The following is a 27117-nucleotide window of genomic DNA, read 5'->3' as shown; positions in this document are numbered from 1 at the left end:
ATGGCGTGTGAAGCCGACAAGAACTTCAAGAAACAGAACAAACTGCTTAATGTTAAGGAAACTAGAGATTTAATATTAACAGACTTTACGCCAAGTTGTGTGAAAGTCACGCCATAGCACGAGCAGCGCTGGCGCTCTCAGGTCTGGTCTCCCCAGGCCGAGCCAGGCCGAGCCAGGCCGAGCCAGGCCGAGCCAGGCCGAGCCAGACCTCAGACCTGCTGTGACCCTCTCTCTCTGGCTCCGAGCCAGCAGCTCCACTTCCCCGACTCCTTGAACCTGGACAAACCTGTCTGGAGCCAGCTGTGTTCATCCAGATCGGACCACAGCTGATCACACCAGCCCGCATTAAAGGGATAGTTCACCCAAAATTGAAATTGCACTCATTATCTACTCACCCTCATGTGGACTAAGGGCTGGGAGAAGTTTCAGAGTCCTCCGTGGCTTCTCTGAGTTACAGGGGGTCTCGGCGTAGCAGTGCATGTCCATATAACGGTTGCAAATGGATACCAACTGTCTTCGTAACAAAAAGACACACCAAAAAACATCCAGATACCTCCATGCTGCTCGTATGTAATGTCCGTCTTATATTGAAGCCCCGAAATGCGAAATTGTCCCGAAAAAAATAAATAAGTCTATATTTCAAGCTTGTTTTGTAGCGGAAGCTTCTCAAAGCTCCTCTTCCCGGTTCGTAAAATTTGGTCGAACTGGGAAGAGGACGGACCCTGGTTCGTCCAAATGTGTCGAACCGGGAAGAGGAGCTTTGAGAAGCTTCCGCTACAAACAAGCTTGAAAAATATACTTATTTAAATTTTTTCGGGACAATTTTGCATTTCGGGGCTTCAATACAAGACGGACATTACATACGAGCAGCATGGAGGTATTTGGATGTTTTTTGATGTGTCTTTTTGTTACGAAGACAGTTGGTATCCATTTGCAACCGATATATGGACATGCACTGCTACGCCGAGACCCCCTGTAACTCAGAGAAGCCACGGAGGACTCTGAAACTTCTCCCAGCCCTTAGTCAACGTAGATAATGAGTGACATTTCAATTTTGGGTGAACTATCCCTTTAAATATGGATCGCTACTAAATACTGAATCTGTCTCTCTATCAATCTCAGTTCTGTTTTCATGTCGGCTTTTTTCTCATGTTTTCCGGTCAAATAATCTCATCTGCTACCCTTCCACAAAGACAATGGAGTTAATAAGACCAAAATAATTGAGCTAATAATGACGCTGGGACAGTGTGCCATATGTGGTCCCTCCCTACAGCATGGCCAGGTGGGCAGCGTGCCACCCAGCAGCACAAAGGCTTTATCTACAGTGATTTATTAAACACCCTAACCGCTGACTAAACAGACACTCTGAGCTGAATTAGCAGCCCATTCTTCTCCTCTCTCCTCTTCTTTTTTTTAACTTCTCTTTGTCTGCCCTTTCTGTTTTGTCCCTGCCTGAAGAGTGCGGTTAGACTATATGTTAAGTAGGTGTGTAATGGTAGACTAGGCTCATACTGGAACCATTAAGCATGAACATACCTATTACACGGGTCTTTAGCAACACAGAGAAATAACCCCTTATCACCCTGCCTGGTGGTAACACCATCAAGGTCTCCCCCCATAGAGTGGTTAGATGTAAATGATTATGATGCATTATGATGCATTGCGCACGCACACACGCACACACACACACACACACGCACACACGCACACACACACACACACACACACACACACACACACACACACACACGCACACACACACACACACACACACACACACACACACCCTGCCTCTCCACAAAATAATGTTAAACATGAGGATAACTTGAATAGAGAGAGAGAGTGAGAGGTTTTGGTCAACACCACTTGAGCATAACTCCAGGGTCCTAAAGTGGTGGTCTCCTCTTCACACCAGCCATTAGCGGGAGGCCTCTTCTTGAATTTTAAATACCACGAGCGCTGACAAGCTGCATTGTGCGTTTAGAGAAGAGGGAGTTTGATGAGAGGCTGCAGATGACACACCTGCCGAGGAGGAGAGGTTGAGATAACAATTTTCTCCTCCCTGTCGAGGAGGCATCTGGCACTGCCACGGTGTTGCAGGCGGAAATACACCCAGGAGTGGGTAATGAGGCGTAGGAGACGGGGTTTGTATTTTGTTGTGTGTGTGTGTGTGTGCGTGTGTTTTTTGGGATGGTGGTTTCCTCATTTTCCTGAACTAGCCTCTGTAGACCCAGCAAGCTCACCATCTGTAGTCCTCAGCCATAAGCTCACTTGCGTGTGACTCACAGCCCGTGATAAATCAGCTTAAATGCAGCCACACATTTAACCTTGTACTAAACAAAAAGAAAAAAAAATGAGGAGGGGAAAGTATAAAGATTAACACACACAGAAAACAAGGCACTATGTCAAATAAGGGAAATGGTGCAATTGGTCAGAGTGTGTGAACAAATCACTGCAGTGCTCACCCCTGCGTGACTGTGCACCACATGTTTGTGGATGCCACCATTAACATGGTGGCCTGCATTATGTTTACACACAGTCCTGTGTGGTGCTGCATACAACTGAGAGGGGGGTTGCTAAGAGACATGCAGGTGATGTTGGATGATCACCCACAGAGAACAGAGGCTGTTGAACATCTTGTCTTTCACCTGGCAGCAGATGTGCTGAAGCTTGTTAATGACTCCTGTGTGACATTCATCACTTCTACCTTCACTTAGAGTTTATTGTTCCAATTAACTACTTAACTTTTTGTTGATAATTGACTCTTGACAGTGCAACGCTTTTGTATATCTTCCTTTATAATTTGCTTCTTTTTTTTATTTTTTATTTTACTGTTTATCCTTTTGTTACATTTGGCATTGCTTCCATCAATTTGTTTGTTTTTTTCTCTGGAGAGTTAGCACAAAATAACACAGTGTAATACTATCATTTGAAGAGGGGTAGAATAAAATAGAAATTAAGTTGATAAATTAATCAAATTGAAAAATAAACTAGAAAAAGATAGCATTTCCTGAGAGCAGCTGAATGCCATTGATAGAGAGAGAAAGAAAGAAAGAAAGAAAGAAAGAAAGAAAGAAAGAAAGAAAGAAAGAAAGAAAGAGGGGGATGGATAGATAGAAAGAGGTACAGTAGATAGAGATAGAGAGGGGGAGAAAGAAAGGACGAAATTAGATAGATAGATAGATAGATAGATAGATAGATAGATAGATAGATAGATAGATAGATAGATAGATAGATAGACAGATAGATAGATAGATAGATAGATAGATAGATAGATAGATACAGCAGATAGATACAGTAGATAGAAGTAAAAAGACACAGGGTAAAGAGAAATAAAGACAGAGAGGGGGATGGACGGATAGAGATAGACAGATAGATAGATAGATAGATAGATAGATAGATAGATAGATAGATAGATAGATAGATAGATAGATAGATAGATAGATAGATAGATAGATAGATAGATAGATAGATAGATAGATAGATAGATAGGTAAGGTTGGAAATACATCCATGCTTACTGTACTTCCTCATTCAGAAATGCATGATTAGGTTTCAAGCCCACCAACCAGACCAGGATTACAGGACACATTAGAGAGACTCAGACATATTGGAGGAGTGAAATCAGTAACTAACAGAATCATCAGAGTAGTTACATCTTTTGAAGAAAAGCAAATCTCCCTGCACAGCCACAGTTCCTCAGGTGCAGGTGGGTAGCAGGAGTGCGTAAAATCAATAGAAAAAGACGGCCACTGCACACTGATAAGACTCTGCTGATATACTTTATTAATGAACAACGCGTTTCGCTTTCAGCGTCGTCAGGTTCGCCTCTGGCGTTGCTGGGTGTGTTCATATACCTTCGGTCACATGACCCAAACCATCAACAGATGGCAACAAAGTTTTAAAAACACACTCGTGATTATCATATGATGTATATGTACAATATAGCAACACTCAAATAAATCAAAAAGGGAAGCAATACACCCATCACATACAATAGAATACAATATAATAGAAAGCCAAGTTATGAGTGGCGCAACGTAATCACAATCACCCAGCGGGTACAATGTATCACACCACAACAATAAATGTAACAATCAAGTTCAAAGAAAACAGCTCAAGTCCTGTGAGTCATTCATACCATACGGCTCGACAGTGGAGAGTTCGTTTATCCAAAACGCCTCAGTAGTTGTTTTATAATGTTACTCCTCTTGGGTTAGGTTTTATTTTTTCAATGCCAATGAACCTGAGGGAGGCAGCAGAGCCGTGATTTTTATCTTGGTAGTGTTTGGCGATGGCGTAATCCAGGTTGTTATTTCTGATGGCCGCTTTATGTTCTGCTATGCGCAATTTTAAGTTACGTTTCGTTTGGCCAACATACATAAGACCACAGGGGCAGATCAACACATAAACAACATGGGTGGAAAGGCAATTAATACATTCTTTTATTTTGTATTTTTTTCCTGAGTGGGGGTGATTAAATGATTTAGTATCACATGTGTTGGCGCAATGCGCACATTTGCCACATCTATAGTTGCCATAAACTTGCTGGGACAGCCAATTGGTTTGTGTGGGTTCCATGTACATAGAGCTGACCACCATGTCCCTTATGTTTCTACCTCTCTTATAGCAGAAGCGTGGTCTGGACGAGGATAGATGATTCAAGCTGGGGTCACATTCAAGTAGTTTCCAGTGTTTAGTGATGATCTGTTTGACTTGTCTCGATACTGTGGAATACTCAGAAACATAGGTTGTGGTATTTACATTTACGTTTTCATACTGTGTCGTTGGAGGATTTAATAATTCTTCTCTATCTCTTCTGTTGGCTTTTGCCATAGCACTGTAAATCATAGATTTATCATATCCCCTCTGTAGAAATCGTTCAGCCATTTCTTGTGCCTTAGCGTGATAGTCCCCTTCGTTGTTACAAATTCTTCTCAACCTGATAAATTGTCCATAAGGGATGTTGTTGATGAGGTGATCAGGGTGGTATGGTATGAATGACTCACAGGACTTGAGCTGTTTTCTTTGAACTTGATTGTTCCATTTATTGTTGTGGTGTGATACATTGTACCCGCTGGGTGATTGTGATTACGTTGCGCCACTCATAACTTGGCTTTCTATTATATTGTATTCTATTGTATGTGATGAGTGTATTGCTTCCCTTTTTGATTTATTTGAGTGTTGCTATATTGTACATATACATCATATGATAATCATGAGTGTGTTTTTAAAACTTTGTTGCCATCTGTTGATGGTTTGGGTCATGTGACCGAAGGTATATGAACACACCCAGCAACGCCAGAGGCGAACCTGACGACGCTGAAAGCGAAACACGTTGTTCATTAATAAAGTATATCAGCAGAGTCTTATCAGTGTGCGGTGGCCGTCTTTTTCTGTAGTTACATCTTTTACTTGGTTATTTTTTTAGTAGTTTGTATCTGGTTACATGCCAACTCCCACTCTCTCTGTACAGCCAAGCTTTCAGATTTGGTTCCTTATGAATCCTTGGCTGTGTCAACCTCTTTTTGATGAGACTGTCTTTAGTTCACTGCAGTTACAAGGTGGTAACAGTCCCAGTGTTGACTGATCATTGTGCTCATAATTCGTCAAGCGGAGTTGGAAGTGGTCTTAAACGAGTTGGAACAAATGTAGCTGTTTATTCCAAATAGTCAACAGTCTTTTTTCTGTGTTTCAGGTAATCTCCGCTCTGTCGAGGATCTCCCACCACAGCATTGCACAAATCAAAGGCATCAGGTACGTGTGTCGTTTGTAACCCTTATCATTTATCATTTGAATGGCAACTGCACTCAAGAGTATTGGTGTCAGAGAAAGCATTAGAATGAATGTATTCCACATTTACTTGTCGGCCTGTATTAAAATTGAGGGGGCTATTAACATCTGCTGCTCATTTACAAGTCAATTTACATTTTTAAGCAATCAGTCGCAGCTTTTAGCCACTGTTATCTTCTGGGGCACAAACTAATCCACAACACTCCGTCTGTCACTCAAACAGTACTGCAGTACACTGTTTATACAGGAATGCAGCAGTACATCATAGACACTATACTTCACAGTCAGAATACTTCATTGTATGCAGTCATTTCTCTCACATAATGGTGAGGCAGAGAGAATCCGTCACACTGCTTTATCAGGCCTGGAATGGGCCTCTGATTTCTCTTCATTTGCTCAATCTGCTTGCAGCTTCGTGGCTCACCGGCGCCACATAAAAAGTCATTTTATCCATCTGAGTAATGAGTTGATGGAGCGCTCCTATTAGAAGCCATGCCAGGAAATGAAAGGAGGAGAAAGAGAGGGAGAGAACAAGAGATAACAGGTCCCATGCCATTAATAAAGACAACACACAACCTGCTGACTGCTGGTCAATTCACTGCCTGTCCACACCGGACATTTTGCTGTGAGGTGTCAGAATCAATTCTCCTTTGACTTCAGTGTAAACCCTGGGCTCCTAAAGATTCAAGAATCAGAATATGAAACGATAAACTATTACTGTATCTGAGCTCCATATTCTCACATTTTGGGACAGAATCAAAATGGGTACAAATCTTGTTCTATCACAAAGGAATATAGATATCTGAGGTATGTGCTTTTAATTGGAGGACAGGCAGTCGACTGTGGACATGTCCTTGAGCAAAAGTTTGAATTCCTTCCAGCTCTTGAGGTTACACTGACCTCTAACCCTGCTGGGGAAGGAAATAAGTCTCAAACCTTATGGGATCAATGAACCCTGACTTTATTAAGTCAGGTCATTTGATTCCTGGCCTTCAGGAGGAAGCATTGATTAAGGTTGTTAAACGGTACACTGACCTCATTCTCTGAGGAGAACGTGTCAACATAGGAGTTTCATAGTTCTGTTATCTAGACCAACGTGATCTTAACTCTCCATCGCTATCTCCATAATTAGTTGCAGATGATCAGTCACACCACAAAAAATCATTTTTAATATAAAACTTAAAAGTCTACACTGTGTCTGCAGCTGTGAACAACAGCTGTATGAGGTCCACTCAGTAGCTGCAAAGCCTGTGATTGTATCGCACACACGTATCACAACTCCATCTGCTGAGGAAGATCAGTTGATACGATCAAAAGCTCCAGTGGAGCTAATGTGCTGAGGTTGTGTTTGTCAGCTGCTGTTTCCCAGATTAAGAATTAAAGGGACAACGAGGAGTTTCTATTTGGTTATAAAAAAGTTGCACGTTAATGTGGATGAATCTCCGCTACCCACACTTGTTAATGGCTCCATTTTAGATAAATCTATGGTTTTGTCTCTATCATTATTTTGTTATTATTAGTGGTGGTGGAAATGCTGGGCGAGCCGACCAGCGTTTCCTTACTTTCGGTTTCGTGGCGAGTCATAAGAATAACGCCGCCGAATCTCCGTTTATGGTGGGAACTACGGCGGTAACTGAACCTCTTTGAACCTCTGACTTTAATTCTTGATGAATGAAAACATGAGTCTGTCTTGCGCCGGTCAAAGAATTTCACAGTGCGGAGGCTCATAAATGTAGTGTGAAAACGCTTCGCTTTTCCAAAACTCCTCGTTGTCCCTTTTAAGAGTTTCAGTCTCAACAAATGGGTAATGCTTCAATTTGAAAAAGTGTTGCCCTCTCTGCCTTTTGCCATGATTATTTTATTGCCCTATTGTGTTCACTAATCAAATGCTAAAACCACTCTTGGCACATGAATTTTATTATGTATATTAAATTATATTATATTTATATACTGTAGATCATTTGGCCCCAGGGGGTACCAGAGGTAGGCATTCCAACAATCTGTTACCCTGCTGGATGTTCCACACTAATTTCCCTTTTATTTCATGCTGCAGGATCACTACACAACTGCATTTCTCCAGCCAGCACAGTGGGTTAGAGGTGGAGTCAACCATGTACATGTCTGGATGAAAATGAGGTGTTGATTCTCACTGGTATCAGCGGTAGTGCATATTCAGCATCAAACCGTGCTTAATGGACCTTTCAGCAGTCAGCTGCCTCTCACAGATCCGCACGGGGGCACATGACAAATACGTGACAAGGTCCGAGGCCATGTACTGTATGATTTAACACGAACAGGGCGGTACTATTAAGCATAGCAGTTACACAGCATGGATGTTCAGTGACCCTAGTTGGCCTTTTTAAAGGGTCTCTGCACCCGTTTCTTAGTAACACTGCTAAGGGCAAGGTCAGCTACATTCAAAGGTCCGAGGACTTGTCAGACCTCCTCTGTCTCCCTTCACATCTCCTGTCAACTGTGAACAGACCTGACAACAGCAATAACGCATTCACACGCACATCATATCACGCATGTAACTGGTATGTTATACAGACAGAATGCACAAGTCCTCCAGGTCTGCTTGCACATTGACTCAAAAACAAAATGTTTTTAAGCTAACCACGCCAAAGTGAGAGACACTTAAATGAAATCGAGATAAAACAACAAGAAAATTCTATTCATTAGATTCACATGACGTCACTGTGTTTCTGCGCCGCCATATTTGTGTCCGAATCAGGGCAATCTGGGCACAGATCACAGCGTCACGTTACCAGAACAAGTGGAGTAGTAGGAGGAAATCAGCAAGAGACCCAAAATTGAGGTTATTTGAAAGATGCCAGGATTATATTGTGCTGTTGACTGTGATAGCAGTCGCCAAAAAAACCCCGGACTGCAGTTTTATTCCATCCCAAAAGACGTCAAGTTATAGGCGGAATAGGCTAAATAGTTGACTGCAGACAGTCTGTCAGTGGCAGCGTGGGCTGTGACAAGTCTCACAAAAAGAGGGGATTCACTTTTTTTTATAATAACATGGATATATTGAATTCTGCACTTTGATTACTTTATCATTAATTACTCACTGATTCTGCATTTAGGGTATTTTATTTCTGTATAACAGACCGTTGCTAAGTAAAACGGGCCGTTGCTAGGGACGCCGCTCTGATCAGCGGAGCAGGGCAGAAGCACTACCAAGGATTTTTACCTTATGTTTCATTTTTACCAGCTTGATGTTAGAAAAATGACTTGTAGCTTGTTAGAGGGAGAGTGGAGGCTCTCTGCCTCCCTCACCGCTGCTGGAACCAAACCTGCGATCAGAGCGGACAGAGCGGACGGGCCAGCGCAGTGTCACAGCTGTGACCAGCTGTGTCTGTGCCACCGCGAGTCCGTGACACAAACGTGTCCCGTATCGTAATCTCTTATGACAGACAGGACGACATAAATGCGCACAACGTAACATTTACATGATGATTCATCAATCTACTGATTGATTCTCAAAAGCTCGTTGAAAACAACTACACACGAGTCGACAGGAGGAGGGTGAGGAGCAAACAGTGGAGAAGTGACCGGACTAAGGACTTTGATCAACATTACGTCTCAAATTAATTAATTAATTCATAAACTGTGTAATAAGTGGGATAATATAGAGTTAGTCTGTTGCTATAGAGATATAAACCCAGACAGGATGTATGAAACCGTCATTTTGTTAAGAAACTGTCATTTCCATCCTGTGGTTTGCATGCTGTCATATGAGGAGACCTGTCAAATCGGACACAAATATGGCGGCGGTCCCTTTGACGTGACGTCACTGCAACCCATGAATAGTTGATTTTTAAAAAATAAAATAAATAAAGAAGCCAAATGCGTGAAGTTAAACGTTCTCTTCAAGCTGAGATCCTGAGCCGGTGGAAGATCTTTGATTCCTGATTAGGAATTAGAGCCAGGTCATATACTAATGAGAGCTTTGATTCTTGAGGTGAGTTTTAGAAGAAGTTCTCTGAGTCCAAGCCAATTGTCTTTTCTGAGGTTTTAACAAGTAGAAGAAAGAGCCGGTTCAGAAGACACGGGTGTGCTTCTTCTTCACTGACTTTCAGAATACTGTTTACTACCATGAAAGACACAGCATAGGTCAACCCTGATGTCTTGATCATTGGTCACTTCCAGAGGTGGGTAGAGTAGCCAAAAATTGTACTCAAGTAAGAGTATAGTTACTTTAGAATAATGTTACTCAAGTAAAAGTAAAAAGTAGCCATTCAAACATTTACTTGAGTAAGAGTAGAAAGTACTTGGTGAAAAAGCTACTCAAGTACTGAGTAACTGCTGAGTAACCTCTGATTTGCTCGTTTAATGCTCAGTGTGTAAATGGAGGCCTAATCTGATACACAAAAATATAATAACAACGAAATAATCCAGATATTGCCACAGAACAACATTTAACAACTAAGACAAAAGCCTAAATGACATTTTTTACAAAGTAACATAAATGAAGACAAATTCAGCCACAATAACTTACATAGGCCTATCTATGAACTGTCCATATGTCTATCTGTGACTGTGTGTGTGTGTTTGGGGGGGGTCCTATGATTGGTTTCTAGTGAAACCAAAGTCACATGACCACACCCCCGCCCCGAAACTGGGGGGGTGGTCATGTGACTAGGAGTCACATGTCTCCAGGTGTGTATGGGGTTTAAACTTCCTAGGGAGGAAGAAGAATAAGATGACCTGGATGCCTGAGAACCTTCACGGACATTATCCACTATTATCCACGACGACATACCAGGGCTGACGTCATCCTAATCATTTACTAGCCGCAGTTTCTCAAATTTGAGGCGGAGTGGCCGTCCTGTTTACCGCGGAGAGTTTGTGTGCGGTCATGTGACTGCCTGGCTCTGTCTGATTGGTTAAACGGAGGCAAACGTCGCGAGTGGCTACATCTAATTGGTGAAACGCAGTCATGTGACAGAGGCTCAGAAGTATCTCCCTTAAAACATACACAAACAGATCGCACATTGGATCAATAAGAAAAAGTAGCGAGTAGCGACCGGAATGAAGCTAAATGTAACGGAGTAAATGTACCGCTTCTTCTGAAGAAATATACTCAAGTAAAAGTAACAAGTAGGCTGCATTAAAACTACTCTTAGAAGTACAATTTTTCCAAAAAGTTACTCAAGTAAATGTAACGGAGTAAATGTAGCGTGTTACTACCCACCTCTGGTCACTTCTTTTTTTTAAAGTATATTTTTTGGCTTTTCATGCCTTTATTCGATAGGACAGTTGAGAGTGTGACAGGAAATGGGAGGCAGAGATGGGGGGAATGACATGCAGGATAGGGCCGTCCGACGCGGGACTCGAACCGGGGCCGCCTGCAGCGAGGACTATAGCCTCAACACATGGGGCGGGTGCTCTACCAACTGAGCTAAACACTGCCCCACCTCTGGTCACTTCTAAGCAATAAACTGCAACGTGTAGCTTTGAATTCAGCTGTATTTAAAATAAGGTAGATGAATGTTATGCATCAACTGTCTGCCTTTTATTTGACTTGACAGTTTTAGAAAGCGATTTAAAACGTCTTTTCCAGGCTCAGTTCCTCAGAGTGAGTTCCTGATGCCCTGACAATAACCCCATGGTTTCAATTCACTTAAGCACAGATACCCCATCAGGCCGTCCATGGAGCTTTGAACGACTGGAGAGTTCCTCTCTCTGTTAAATCTCCAGGCAACACTGCCACAGGCATGTCCATTGACGTTCTGTTGAAGCCCATTGATCTGGACTTTGATGTCTGTTCTCTGTAATCAGGCCTCTACAGTTCACGTCTCTGTCACTGTGTCAGCATCCCGGTTCTGCTCAGAAGTTCAAGCTTTGTATCGGCACACAGACACACATTTTCATGCTCATCTGCACACAGAGTAAACAATATGCAGGCAACCATTTATCTCTGTATTCTCCAAGAAGGGATGTTCTGCAGGGCGTAGTGAGCCTCTTTTAAAACATTTTTCTTTTTACAGTTAGATTTTAAAGGGACATTGTGTAACTTCTCCTGTTATCTATTCACGAAAATCGATTATTTCATTCAAAAGTCTGTTTTTCATGAATCAGTAATCCTCCCATCAACAAAGTGAAGTGTTCCTTTCAGCTCTGAATGAGCCGTTCATATCATTCATATCTCCATGGAGCGGGTAAGCTCGGTGCTGGCTGCCATGTGGTGTCTCCATGTTTTTACCTTCAGTGGCAGCGTGACGGTAGGAAACCACGGAAACTCAGCAGAGACACCGGAGCTGTCGGCTCAGGTGGAGGTGGCGTCTGTGAAAAGTCACCGTGGTAACGCAGTGAGGAGGAATGGAGCGTTACACTGATGCTGCATTCACCTGCAGTCGGGCAGACGGCCGTCGCTAACAAACCAGATGTCATTTTAGTCACAGAAGTCCAGAGAAAGACGGTAAAACAATACCACATCGCCATGACAACATATTGTCACGTGTATTGTTTTGCCTCGTGCTGACGGACCACTTGTTTACATAGAGGCTTGTTTATGCCGTTACGTGTAGCGGCTGTCGTCCGTCTGCCGTCTGCCCAATTTCACGTGAATGCAGCATGAAAAATATGATTGAGTTGCTGTTGTTGTTCTTCACATTTTATGTGATTTTACGGTGGACCCCAGGAAGATTAGTGGCTGCTGTGCAGCCGCTAATGGGGATCCAATTAAAATAAACAAATAAACAAATACAACCACAACGCTAGATGGGAGTAATTCCTACACAATGTACCTTTAAATGATTCCAACAAGGTTGATCAAAAATTAAGATCATCTTCCCCTCAGCTGCTTTTTCAGGTTATTCCTCTCATGCAACTGACAGGGAACCTTTCACACTTCATTCAGGGCTTCTATGTCTGTCCTCTGCATACATTGGGGCAGGAAAATCCATAAAAAAGATGCTTGGATTGACCAGCAGTCAAAGCTCTAGAGAGAGAGTTGATTTTTATGACTAGGTTTCTGTCCTGAGATCGTTGCATATCTGATTATATTTTAAATTAAGTTTTCATTTGATTTGGTCCTTAACTGAATTGCATCCACGTCTCTCTACTGTATCTCTGCCAAGACTGTCACTCAAAACCAAAAGTTGGTCACAGTTTTTCTCTCTTTGTAGAAAACCCTAAATCCTCCTTGTACAGGGCCTAATGTTCCCATGTCTTTGTGTGTCCTAGCGGCTGACCTTGTATCTCTCCCAGCTTATCTCCAGTATAAGCCTGCGTCATCCTCTGTCCTGTTATTCTGCTCCTTCCTACTTCTTATCTTCACTGTCCTCAGCTAACCCCGCTCTAACCTTCAACCCATTCACACTCCGGTGCCCCACTTCATCACTGATCCCTGGTGTGTGTGTGTGTGTGTGTGTGTGTCGTGGGCTCTGGGGATCTGGGGATCAGGGTCAGGGAGTGCGACTGACCTCCTCAGCTCAGCATCAAGACGGGCAGCAGATGAGGACAAAGTTTGCTGAGGGTTTAGATGATAAAACAGTCTTTGTAATCCGCCGTTCATGCAGTACTTCCCTTTACCAGGAATTTTTCTTCTTCAAAAACACATCTTTTACACTGCCTTGTTATGCTTTAATGTGATTTTGTGTAATGGTCATGAATGAGTCTTTTCATGAAGGAGTACTTCTAGTTGTGAGGATCATTATGAGTCAGGCCTGTACGTGTGAATATACCAGATTAATTCAAGGTGTGAGTTTTGCTCTTGCTACTGTACATTGCCAGCGTTCACATTAACAGCTGTTTTCTTACCAGTCTTGGCGAGAGCCTCAGCCGTCATTGTGAGACACGAGGTTACAATACACCCACCACCACTTCAGGGTACACTGAAGGTTATAGTGACTCAGTATCAGAGTAAACAGACAGCTGGTTTGCATGCTAACTTAACAGAGGGAAAGGAATGAATTTTGATAGCAAAAGTTAGAGATGGCTGCCTTATAATGATGCCAACTGTATGTGGTGCAGCCAGCCACCAGGTTGGTCGTATTTGTTGGAGATTTCCTCTTTTACATTACTGAAAATAACAACCAGAAGTTGTGTGAAATAAATGAATGGGGCAGACTGACAGAAGTGTGGCTGCCAATGTGCGCCAACGGCCCCTCCCACCATGATTATTCATACACATTCACACGAGGCAAGGTGGGTAAGGTGTCTTGCCCAAGGACACTACGACAGCGACTGGGACAGAGAAGAACCGCCAACCCTCTGATTACCGGCCACTGCCGCTCTATTGATAGAGCGCTTAAACAACGGTAGTACCAGGACAAGATTAAATTATAAAATGAGGTTTTAGATGCAAAACAAAATCATATAAATAATAATTTATTTAGATGTTGAAAACATTTTATATGCCTTATTCTTTAAATGTGATGGCAAACGATTACATATTTTTATTCCTCTGCACAGAACAGCACGTTGCTTTGCATTATTTTTTAAGACAAGAGGTAAAAAAAAAAACGACCTGCTCTACTTCCTGAGCCACTGCCGCTCTTAATTAACCAGACAACATTTTAACATAAGATATGGGAAAGGCAGACGCTCAGCCAGAACATGTTTGGTATTTCTCATCCAAACACAATCCAACCATGAATTGCTTAAAAGATAATTGCAGGGTTTTTTTTTCTCCCCTGGTTCAACTAAGTTATTGATGGTTATTGACTTATCATTTCACTCTTACCTTTTATTCTTTTGTGCCTTGTTAAAAAACACCCCAGATTTGAAGGGTACTCCTTCAACTATAATAAATACACATACAACCTGAGTGCATACATTTAGTCATGTTTTTGTACTTGACACAGGGTCTAAATAAATGTATACGAGGTGTCACTGCACACCAGGAATAGGGCAGTGTTAGAATCACCATTTGCACCTCCCTCTCTTCCCTCCCCCTAGAAAGACTCAGCTCTGCCCCTCATGCCATCGAATTACCTCACACACATTAGTGTCTGGTTATTGCATTGCACATCCACTCCTCATTTTAACTCACGCCACCTGAATGCATCGCCCGTGCCAATTTCACACGTAAATGTTGTGAAAATAACTTATACATGCAGAGAAAAGAAAAAAACTCATATGTTAGCCTAATTAGCACACACACACACACACACACACACACACACACACACACACATGCTCCATGCAATGTGTGTCTGTGGAGTGAAACTGCAGAGCCAGGGTTAAAGGAGGAAGGGGGGGGGGTTTATAGACAGGCGTGGTACAATAAGTGCACTGGCTTGCTGGAGCTCCAGCGATTTATCGACCCCTGCAGAAACAAAGCCGAGCCCTGGGACATGAAACTGCCTCCAACACTGACCATGTGAGCTGCGTTCACACCTAACGACTCAACACTGTTGTTGTTGCTGTTGGACAATAGTTGATCAATGGGACCGGCTCACTGCGGCTTTGTGCAGCACACGTGTGCCGGCAGTTCCCTTTACACCAGCACTGGCTTTATGTGAAATTTGACATGGTCACAACAAGCAGAGTGGGGTTTACGGGTTAATGATGAAGTGAATGTGGAAAAGGCAGCGCAGTAAGACAGGAAGGAGAGGTTGTTGAAGGTGTGGAGACTGTCAGATGCTCACAAAACAAACTTTTAACCTTTATTCAAAAAAGCAACTCTTGGACAGGGCACAAATAAATTCAAGCTACATAGGCTAATCCAACAGGAAACAACTAAACAACACAATGCAATAACACACAGTGATGACAATAAGACACACACAATACTATCACCCGGTCCCTTGTGCCCCACTGAAAGCTGCCTCACCCCACACAGCAGAGCAACAAAACATTTGATGCTTTTTGTTATGGTTTCCAATTAATTTCCTCTGTCCCTGTGAAAGAACTACTGTATGGGCTGAAATTACAAGAAAAAATAACAATTTCTCCCAAAGACACGTTTAATTTAATTCCTAGTGACAATTCTCTTCATTGTTGAGGTTTCTTTCTTTCATTTTATGCTTGTGTGGTGATACATTTTTAAACTAAAAAGTCAAGGTTAAGGTAATTACTTGACAGTTAATTGGAATGAATTCACTGGAAGTCTGTCGACCGAACACCTTCTTTATATTCTAGACGACTTCTCAGGGAAATCATTGACCCATAAATTGAACAGTTACTCAGAAGGAAAGATAAACAAACAATATAAAGTGCAGCAAAAGTTTCAACGTTGTGCACGACAGTCATTACTTTGGTCTCAGGCCAAAATAATTTAAAGTTACTCAAACTCTTCTCAGTGATTTCAACAGGAATTCCCTGTTATAATATATTATGTAAATCTACCAGCTGAATACAAAGTGTTTGTCTCTCTGAGAATTATTTATTTTTATTTTTGCCTGATAGGAGGCAAGAGGAAGACGGGGGAAATGACTGATGACTGATTCAGCTTCACTCAGTGTTTCATGTCAGGAAAATTATTCAGTTTATTGACATTTTCCATTTGTTTCCAGAAAAAAAATGTTATTGACTTCATTTATTGACTGCTGCTGTAAACATAATTGTTTCTGCTCTGGAAATTAATCTTATTATTATTCCAATGCTGTACTAATTCTTATTCTGTTTTCTGGGGAAAGAAAATATCAATAATGTACCAGATAAGCTGTACTGTACTGATGAGATGGGATAATTATAACATTGCACAGCCAAATCTGATCAGTGTCTGTAACCTCAACATGAGCCTCCAGAAACTCAAATCATGTCAGCATTTGTCTTATCAGATGCAGACCTACATGCACAAGACATGGGAACTGTGTAAGTTCAACTCAGTATTTGTCTTTATGTAAAGCACATTGAGTTGTCTTGGTATGAAATGCGCTATTTAAAGTCACGTCGTAATGCTGAACAATGTAATCGCACATTGCAGATTTCCTTCTCATTGTAAATTTCACCAAAAATAATCCAGACGACATAGAAAAGCATCACATTTCTATACTGACTGTTCCACCAGATCAGCAGGGAACAGTCTTAGGTGTGAACAGCAACAACAAGTAGAGTTTCTCTGAACAGGAAACTGATTACTTCCAAAAAACTTTGTCAAGTCTAACAACTTACCACAGTGATTCACCAGGCTGAACTACATGAAGTAACACGCTTGCAGGAAAGACAGCGGAGCAGCACTGAATAGCCAGGAGACGTCTCATCTGAGGAGGTCTGATGAAATTAGCAGCATTAGAGCATAGTTCAATTACACCTGGTTGCATCATTGAGGAGAAATGAAAACGGCAGCATTGGACAATGCTTGGCTCCGCAAAACAACAAAGCAGTGATAGATACCGGCGCACATCTCCACAAACTACTATGTAATTAAATTTTGCCCTGCGGGACTCCATTAATAACTTATAATATAATGCACATTTCATTGGAGGGGGCCATCAGTTGCGGGTGTGTTATTGCGCTCCGGAGGAAACACCCCCCGCCCCGTGCTTCTGCTCATAACGCTGTGTGAGAAACTAACATAAATCCGACCAGGCAGTTTTCATGATGTGTTAATAACAATACTTGTAATGAGGTCTTTAAAATACAGAGGTTTTAATGAAGTTACACTACTGGTACACAGACAAAAAAAAATTAGCGGAGTGAGTGAATCAGTTTGGAGTTTGTAGGAGAGCTGTGTGTGTGTGTGTGTGTGTGTGGCTGAGGGTGACGAGCTGACCTTTGACTACCAGGCTGTGCGTTCATTAACCAGAGGGATGACTCTTCACCGTGACCACTGCTTTAATTAAAACAAAACCAAGTTCTAGTGTCTCACAGATACACACAGCTTCACACAAACAAGCCAGTACACACCTGAAATGTTTAACTGTTTTATCCCCACAATGAATTTCCCCTTAATACTGATATATCTGACCTTATAACCTTATAACACAACTGCACCTAACTGCTGTAAATGAAGACATGGGAAACCCCCTAAATATTAACCTTATTAAATTCTCCTTCAATCTCCTAGTACAACATAATAGGGGAAACAAGTTTGCATTAAATAAACTTCACATATATATTTGTTTATATAGGTAGGGCTACCCACGCCGACACACGCATGATAACATGATAAATCCTCAGGGTGGGTGGGCCTACTCTCCACAACAGTCAAAGTGTTTTTTATAAAAATATTTACAATAAATGAAAGAAAAAAATGTCAGTTTTCATGCAAGATGCAACTGTGTCGACTTTCACCAGTGAAAACACAGTGTTGGTTCAGTCTTCATCTGGTGTGATTAAAAATGATTTCTTTGGAAGTAGTTGTGGATCACTTGGCAGATCTCGTGCTCAGTTCTTGCACATGTCAGCTCCTGCAGGCATGGAAGCAGAGGCTTTTCTTGCTGAATAGACGTTTTTGAATGTGGCACATTCCACTTTGCACAATGGGCAGTGTCGCTGGTTGAATTGAATTGATTCGTTATGCATTCCACACATCCTCAGGATTCCCCGAAATGTGACTGGTTTGGCTACTGTGGTGAGATTTTTGGTGGGCAGAGGTATTTTTTTGTGGTCAGGGCTTATTCTCCTTTATGTGCCAGGTAAAACTCCTATCACCTAGGTAACAGAAAGAGTTCAATGTTTAAAGAGCAAATATGAATAAAAAAAATAACATCAGGAGACGCAGCTCAGTGAGAAGAAAACCACAAATCAATGTACCGTACATAATAAGTGGAGCAATAAAAAAAAAGACCTTCAGCTGTGACTTGAAACACCCAGAGTTGAGTGTCTCTGGGGGAGACATAGTCCCACATAGTCCCCGTCTCCAGGCCTCACTCAGAGTGTCTGAGGAGCCAAGCAGAGGGATGAAGCATCGCCTGGGACTCTCTACCAGTTCATATTGCTCATGAAAGTAACAAAGATCGGTTTAAATTGCTGTTAAAACAGTATCTCTTAGAATTGAATGAAGTATGATTTAACATAGTGAGTTTATAAAGAGGGCTGGCTTACAGTTGTGGTTGTACCCTTTTTCTTGGAGTGGAAATATGTGTATGAGTAGTTGAAGTGCATGGTTGCAGTCACTTCAGACAGTCAGTGCTTATTTATTATTTATTATATTAGATTACTCAAGGTATTGAAGTATAGAATGGAATCTGAGTAGAGAAATGGTGATGTCTGTGGTGTCTGTCAGATGTCTGTCAGATTTTTTCTGTGGTTTGTTCATTATTAGGGAGCCTTTGTTGTTTGTTCTCGTTGTGTTATGTATAAATGTTTCTTATGTGGAAGTGTGAATGTTTATGTGTGTGTTGTGTGTATGTCGGACCCCAGGAAGAATAGCCGATGCTGCTGCGGGTGCTAATGGGGATCCTAATAAAGAAAAGAAAAGAAGTTAGTGATGTCCCCTGGAGTAAGACTATAAGGTTTTGTAATGGCTGACCACGTCTAACATGTTGAGGTGATACTATAACACAAAGACAAAAGGTTCTGGCTTCCAATACAAGGGAATGTTGGTTAATAACGTGAATGTGAGCATGACTGTTTGTTTATCTCTACATATCAGCTCTGTGATTGACTGTGACCTATTCAAGGTGTGCCCTGCCTCTCGCCCACTGTCAACAGGATTGTCTCCACCCTTCAAGGATAAGTGATACATTTAATGGATGAATCATTTCACATAGATATGACTGCAGGATGTGGTGTAGGAAAACAAACATGCAGGTCTAAAGTTTGTTTGTATTTCCATTGATCACAGACAGAGACAGATTAGGTTTATAAAAAAAAGTTTCTTAATGCCATTCTTTTTAGTATAACACACAGCACAATGTTGGAATTGTAATTGCTGTGTAACATTCAGAGATAGGCGCAGCCTCCATCTTGGTTTCCCTAAGAGCCTCAGACCTTCTTGCCCTCTCTGTCCTCCATCTCTGTTTTTGAGTAATGGTACTGTAGAGATATATATGTGTGTGCGTGTGTGTTTGTGTCCAGTGGCTCTTTGACAGCAGGAAAACAAATCATGTGTTCAGTAGTTGCATTATACAGTGGGAGTCAAGGTCAGTCTTGCAGGGCTGTTTACCATAGCAGAAACTGCTGCTGGCTGCTGCGCCGTGTGGGATTTATTGTTTGAGGAGAGAATGGTAAAAGCAGCACGTTGCATCCAGGGTCACAACACGCACACACACATACAGTACACACACATACAAAAATATCCTAGTGATGCGTCTGGATATTTGTCATGAGAAATGTTCAAGACTTCTTTCTCCTTCTTTTCATGTAAAACATCTCAGCATCTTGACAGCTGCAGGTTAGCTGTTTACAAGGCGCACTCAGGATTCATTTCCATTATACAGGCTATTTCCGTTTCAGTATCGTTAGCATGGTTGATGATTAGCGCTGATCACGACCTCAGTGATTTTAATGGGCTTCAATTGTGCACGGCATTAAGCTAATAGGCTATAATTTGTAGCAATCAGTTCTTGTGAGAGAAAAAATAAAGCATTACAAACACGGCAGGCCGATAGAGGCCATATCATGCACTCAGCGATAATGTTTGGTGAAAGGAGATATTTTTAAAAAAGATTAGAAATAAATCCCCTTTTTTATGGGCTAATTGATTAGTCATTCGTTTTTATGCTCTGGGACTTCCAAGAAGTAGTGGTTGTGTTAATTGCAAATGAGAAATCTAATAAGAGGTGATAGGATGGATCATAATGTCTTATAGTCATACATTTTATAACAGTAATTGGACATAAAGTAAAGAAGGTCTATTTGCTGTTGAAAAAATGCAGCTCTAAACATATATTTCACGTTGAGTTGTGTCGTCCATGAATGTCCTAAAAACTTCTGAAACCCTGTGAGAGGATTTATCAGACACCTAGGTCCTCTGTCTCCGTGAAGGAACCGGGTTTACATCCTGAATTCAAGAGAAAGTGTAATGTGGGGATATAGCAGCAGCTTCTTCTTCTTTCTTTTTTTTTTTTACTTTGTTTTTTTATCAGTCAGCTGCAGTGTGCCGATGTGTTTTGACAATGTTGTCCGTGACTGATGGAGTCGACTGTTGAATGCATCACCGCTATTGTGCCGCGGAAGTTTACTGGAGCTATGAGTGACAACCTGACAGATGGAACACACAGTTTTCCACTGGGTATTTTTCTACCTGGGACACTAAAGTATTCTGTGCCCTCTCTCTCCTCCTCATCTCTCTCTCTGTCTCTCTCTGTCTCTCTCTGTCTCTCTGTGCACCAGGCCCTTTCCGTCGGAGGACACAGCTCTGAATGAGGATGATGTGTACCGGAGCCTGGAGGAGCTGGCAGAGTAAGTGTGCATTCCACCACAGTCACCAGCAAAAACAAAACAGTACATGAGGAAATTACTGAATATAATTTTTATTGTCAAAATTAATCCAGATGAATCTCTGGATACATTAAAGGCACATTTGGACGCTCATAAAAAATTCCCTACTCATACTCAACACGTCTTGCAGTGTTTCAATATGAACTGTGATTGCCTCTTTTTTTTCCAATTTCCTCTAACCGCCTAATTACATAAGCATGGAGCCCTCTGTCACTCTGCCCGTTGCCATAGCGACACCAGCACTGCTCTGGCTGGCGGCCCAGCTGCCTCTCTCGCCTGTCTGCCTGACTTGGTGCATGTTAGGTGGGTGGGTTTCGCTGGGTGTGAGAGAGTCATAGGGGTCTCGGGAGCTGGACACGTTCCCGGCAGCGACAGCAGCTTCGCTCCACTCAGATTAATGGAGAATACTTAGTTACCCGCCCTGTGATGGGTGTCATTCATCACAGCCAGATAGGAGGGAAGAGAGCGGGAGACGAGAGAGGAGAGCATGCGAGCTATAGATATATGCCTGCTGAATGCATGATTGTGATGTTCTTTAGGGGATGAGGAATGTGCTCTTGTTAGAGGAGAGCGCCAGCCAAGCAGGCTAATGCTGGATTAGAGCGCAGCTTAGCCAAAAAGGCAGCCCTGCAAGCTTGGAACACAGGCTTTTACTTTGAAAACTGAAGGAAGGAAACACTAAAAATGTGTTGATTTAATGATTTTAATAACAAAAAAAGAATAGGGATCAAAATATTTTTTTACAGAAGATAAAGCCCCTGTGGACATCCCTACAGGGGGATGGGGAAGTTGTAGATGGGTACTAGAGAAAGAGATGTGGTGCATGGATAGTGAAGTGGGTTGAATGGGACAGGTACATACAGGTGCAGCAGCAGATGCATCAGGTTGAACCCAATTTTCAAGTGAATACACACATTTATCTGTCATGAATATACTTCCATATATTCTAACAGATCATAACTAGTATCTCCAGATCTTGATGTGTCTCCATGTGTTTTAAATTTCCATTTGTATCACAGAAACCCAGTTTTTTCTGTACGTCTATACCTTTAATGTTTCCAATTTGTCACGATGTACCAAACTAATGTGGTTGTAGCCCACAACCTCACCCACTGCATCCAACAATAGCTCTCAAAGCATTATGGGAAATTTTCCTACAAGAGCTAGAACTGAGAGTGAAACAATCTACTGGGGTCCACACAACAGACACATGTATCTTGACAGTCCTCATGCTGGTCCCCATATTTACGGATGTGACCATAAATGCATCAAATATCAAAGTGATCCGAGTCATCTCCCTTGTTCTGAGAAATGTATCCATTTAACCATCCATGTAAGTTAACCATCTTTGCACACTGGTTACGTAAATTTGCAAATTACAATTGAGATATCCAGTGGCTATACCAAGTGCATGGTAGCCATAGCAACACAGTCACAGATAGCATGCCAGCTACAGTGCATTTTTCTGCAGCTGATGGTATGTCTTTAATTTGCGTCCAAGCTCTGTCGTGTGAAATTTCTGTCCGCTATTGGTTTTCAGCTCCTGTAACCATGGCAGCGGCTTCACCAGCAGCCTGAAGCCAGAGTCGATGTGTTTCTCTGAAGTGGTCAGTGTGTTGTAACACGGTGCTCTATGTGTTAACCTGCAGGTGCAGAGGGCAGGGGCTTATTGAATTAATCATGGCGCTCTGCAGCACGGCTGCTCTTGACCTTTTACAAAGAACATGTATGCATTTAGTTCCGTCAATGGACAGACACATAATTGATTCATCAGCAGGTCCTGCACCTAATGCAGTTGGACACACTTAGCACATGGGCCACGTTAGCAATAACCCCGCTCTGAAAGACTTATTAATTAGCCTGAAATGTTGATGCACGCATGATTTACTATGAGTGCATGACTGAACTGCCAGAGTGAGGGAGAAGACAATGATGATCTCAACATGGTAATGAATCATTTTTATGCCTTTATGCAAACGACAGCTGTGACCAGAGACATTATCTAGGGTTACCTCGAAGGAATTTCTTCAAATTCAGTACAAACATTGACCTGGACTCAAGGATGAACTCATTCACTCAGAGGTCAAAGGTCAATGTCACTGTGAATGCGAAAAGCATGTTTTTGGCCTAATTTGAGAATTTCCATCCCAATTAACAGCAGCTGCGGTGGCTGGCAAAGGCGCACAACTGCAACTCTTGTTTATGGATGTTGTGCTTAATAAGAGCTTCCAGATATGACAGTAACCATGACATATGGTCTAATAAAAACAACAGCATGTAGAGAGTAAAATAACAATAGTGTCACCTAAAATATTTAGTGCAAGCAAAATAAACTGTGTTACAGCTAAACAATAAAAAATCAATGAAGTGGCATCATTAGGTTCAGTGGTGAGATGACAAAGGATACTAACTGCTATGGAAAGCAATCGATAGAAAATGGATTTTGAGGTGACTTTTAAAAGCAGAGATCACAGCAGAGGGCCAGATGTTAAACAGAGCTCTGTTCCTGCAGACGATCGATCAGCACCTGGAGCAGCCAAAAGACTCTGACAATAAGTTCAGTCGTCATGCCAAAGTATTGATGGGATGTTTTGGCCAAACATGCCACCTGCTAGCAGCTTCGTTTAAAGAATAGGAAGGAACATTGTGGTTGACTCTATCATAACAGAGGTCCAGTAGAGGTCACTTACTTCTCTGGTTGATTTCCATATTTACAACATCACGTCAGTAGAGCTCATGTCCTGCGAGGTGGATTGACGCTTTAAGCTGTCAGTATGAGCTCACCTGGAAATCGCTGCTCAGAATGAACTGTATGGAAATTCTGGGATGGGGTGCGATTAAGCATATATTTACAAAGCAACTGGCACTTTGCAGTCTACTGGACTCTATCTGTTTGCAGGAGTGTCTGAGTCAGGTAGAGGCTGGTCTCTACCTAATTGAGGTCTCCTGGGTTAATATGCTAAACCTGATTCCTGCTTCCTCCCTTTAGCTTTCCCATTTCCAGTCTTCACATTGCTTAACTCGGGGTCTGTTTGGAATGACTCCATCCTGGAGTTGACAAAGCATGAAATGGGAGTGGATCGGCCACAGTCGCCAAGGGACCTTTCCCCCCCCTGAGAAACACACACACACACATGGATTTACATTCTGAAGCCGCAGTGTCACTCTTTTGCAGTTTATTTTGCTCCATTAATCCCTTGGGCAAGTTGACATGAGAAATCAATAGCTTGAAAATGGATGGAGCTCAGTCTAGCTATTATTCAATCCATAGTATGAGGTCACTCATTTGTCACTTGAGCACTATCTAGAGATGATATAGTGATACTGTATTTGCAAATTCCACAGGCTTGAGGCATGTTCTCTATCTGTTTGGGTTATAGGGTCGTGTTTTAATTGAACTGAATTTTTTTGAACAGATACGACGTGGTTGCATTATCATACTGTGGTGGAGCTCCCCTGCACAGTATATCAAGTTCCTGTATAAAAGAAACAATATTATTCTAATAGAAAGCTGTGAGGCAGCCAGGCCTTTGGGGACATATGCTCAGTAGCTCTGGTGAGTCATACTCCGCCCCTGTTCTCCACTGATGTAACTCCATGTCATTGAGGCCTGCGAGCGGGGGGCTAGCGGGCCGATTGCGTGCAAGCACACTGGACACCCCCTGCACTGTCAGTGTGTAATCAGACAGAAAATTAGACCTAATTCATGAGGCCTCAGGATTCTGCTCAAACTCTTTATCTCACTGATGCATTGTGATGCATGCGCCAGCACACACCTACACAGGCAAACACACAGTCATAAATGAAATTGAATTATTTATTAAAGGGATAGTTCACCCAAAATTCAAATTTCACTCATTATCTACTCACCCTCATGTCAACTAAGAGCTGTGAGAATTTTCAGAGTCCTCCGTTCCTTCTCTGAGTTACGGGGGGGTCCATGCAGCAGTATTTGTTTGTAGCGGAAGCTCCCAGTGTCTCGGTTCACTGCTCTGCCTGTGTTTGCACTGACCGGCGGAACAATTTCTCATGTCGGGGCTTCAATACAAGAGGGACATTACAGGCGAGCAGCATGGAGGTATTTGGATGTTTTTTGGTGTGTCTTTTTGGACGAAGAAAGTTGGTATCCATTGACAACCATTATATGGGCAAATACTGCTGCGTGGACCCCCCGTAACTCAGAGAAGGCACGGAGGACTCTGAAAATTCTCACAGCTAATAATGAGTGAAATTTGAATTTTGGGTGAACTATCCCTTTAATGAGCACTAAAGCCAAAAAAAGATGAAGTGTGGCCATGTAACTACACTGGAAAGACATGGCCCTAATAACACATGAAGAAGCTCACAAGCCTCTCTGCTACATATACCTACAGTAAACACCAAGTTTCATCTAAGGTTAAGTTTTCTAACCTTGAACACAAAATTCAAATAAGGGACTTGCTTTTGTCCTCAGGTCTGTTACCTATGAATCACTTGTCCATGTCAAAGCAGGTTAAATCTCATATGGAAATGCTGCACTTTGTCACTAAAAACGGCATCAGGAGCATCTTTTCAAAGGGCTGCCACACAGTTTGGGCTTCTGGCTCAATGTGAGAAGAAAAAAAAAAAACATCATCGAGAAAATTCATGCTGCTGCCGTCATGGTTTTAACACCGAGGCTGCTGCTGCCTTGTTTACCCTCCCCTCCCCCCACCCAAAAAAAAGGTTATGTTGGCGAAACTCAGAGAAAAGTAAAAAATCAAGAACATTGCTAGGAGAAGAACAACGAATAACCAACACACATACTGTATATGCACACAGCTCAAGCCTTTGAATCATTTGAAAACAAATCTGTATTTCTCACAAGCAGTTTGATTCTGTGTAGGTCAGGTAGATAAAGATCCGTAGCGGTGGGTTAGCTTTATTTATATCAGTGACGAATCAATGGATATTGATAGTGAGAGCAGTTGATCTGTTCAGAAGCTGATTAATAACATCACCCACTAGAAATCTGAAGGAGGTTTTAACAATTACTGATCCAAAACAATCAGGAAATACACAGACATTACACCACTGATTGCTCTGGCTAATGAGTAATCGCTTATGTCAATACAGGAAACTGTCTCCTGATGGTGTCAGTGTGGTGTTCAGAAAAATCAATGCAGACAACACATGAGAAGAAAAGCAGAAAGACAGATTCGGTCGACGCAATAATCAACATCCAGAGGTTTTAATGAAACGTAACACTGAAACATCCAGTGGCATCAGTGAGGAGGATGGCAGGATAAGTGATGAGGGACCAAATGTTTTTTTCTATGTTTTCTTGGTAAGAATAAATGTTATGGTCTAAAATCACAGACATCCTGTAGGATCAATGGTTCAATTCTAGTAATGACCACAACTTTATTCTGGGAAACCATCAACAGGTAGTTTTTTACCTCCTGCAATGTGCTGTTCTGTACAGAGGAATGAAAATAGGTAATCGTTTGCCATCATATTTAAAGAATAAGGCATATAAAATGTTTTCAGTATCTAAATAAATTATTATTTCTATGATTTTGTTTTGCATTTAAAACCTCATTTTATCATTTTAGTCCTGTCCTGGTACTACTGTCGTTTTAGTGCTCTATGAAATTTATTAGTACAGTTTTTCTGTTTGTTTTCGTCGTTGTTTTCTCTTTGGTCTTGGATTATGGTGATTAATGTGTCCTAGAGTGAACTACAGGAGAGTAGATGCTATCTTTGACACTGCTAATGGGGACGGCAAATAAAGAAATAGAATATTGGGGTATATTAGTAAAAAAGAGAAAATCGAAATAAAGATAATTAGAGAGGAGGTTTAAATGACAAGACCAGCCTAAAGGAAGCTTTTCCTCAAACCTCCTGAGCCCTCGATGATGTCGGTGTAACGCAGTGATTAGTTAGTAATGAAAAAGCATGACATTTAAAGCTTGGAATATTAGACAATGACAAAATAACCAACTGGGAAAGAGGAAAGGGCTGAAATGTCATGACTAATCAATAAGATATTTCCCTTTGACAGACTCAAGATCAATCA

At 41.9% G+C, this 27117-nt stretch overlaps 1 protein-coding gene across 4 annotated transcripts in view; it reads left to right on the top strand.

Moving 5' to 3' along the window:
• vav2 (vav guanine nucleotide exchange factor 2) overlaps positions 1-27117 on the top strand; it is a 215923-nt gene that overhangs the window by 148548 nt on the left and 40258 nt on the right. For all 4 annotated transcript variants that reach the window (XM_085793900.1, XM_085793901.1, XM_085793898.1 and 1 more), the window contains exons 3-4: positions 5698-5756; positions 20973-21041. In XM_085793900.1, the coding sequence (XP_085650026.1) occupies positions 5698-5756; positions 20973-21041 (128 nt within the window). The remainder of the gene's footprint in view (positions 1-5697; positions 5757-20972; positions 21042-27117) is intronic.

Source organism: Trachurus japonicus, chromosome 12 (assembly GCF_045865225.1).
Source record: "Trachurus japonicus isolate A0001 chromosome 12, Traja_1.0".
Taxonomy (NCBI): Eukaryota; Metazoa; Chordata; class Actinopteri; order Carangiformes; family Carangidae; genus Trachurus; species Trachurus japonicus.
This window is presented reverse-complemented; position numbering and strand designations above follow the sequence as displayed.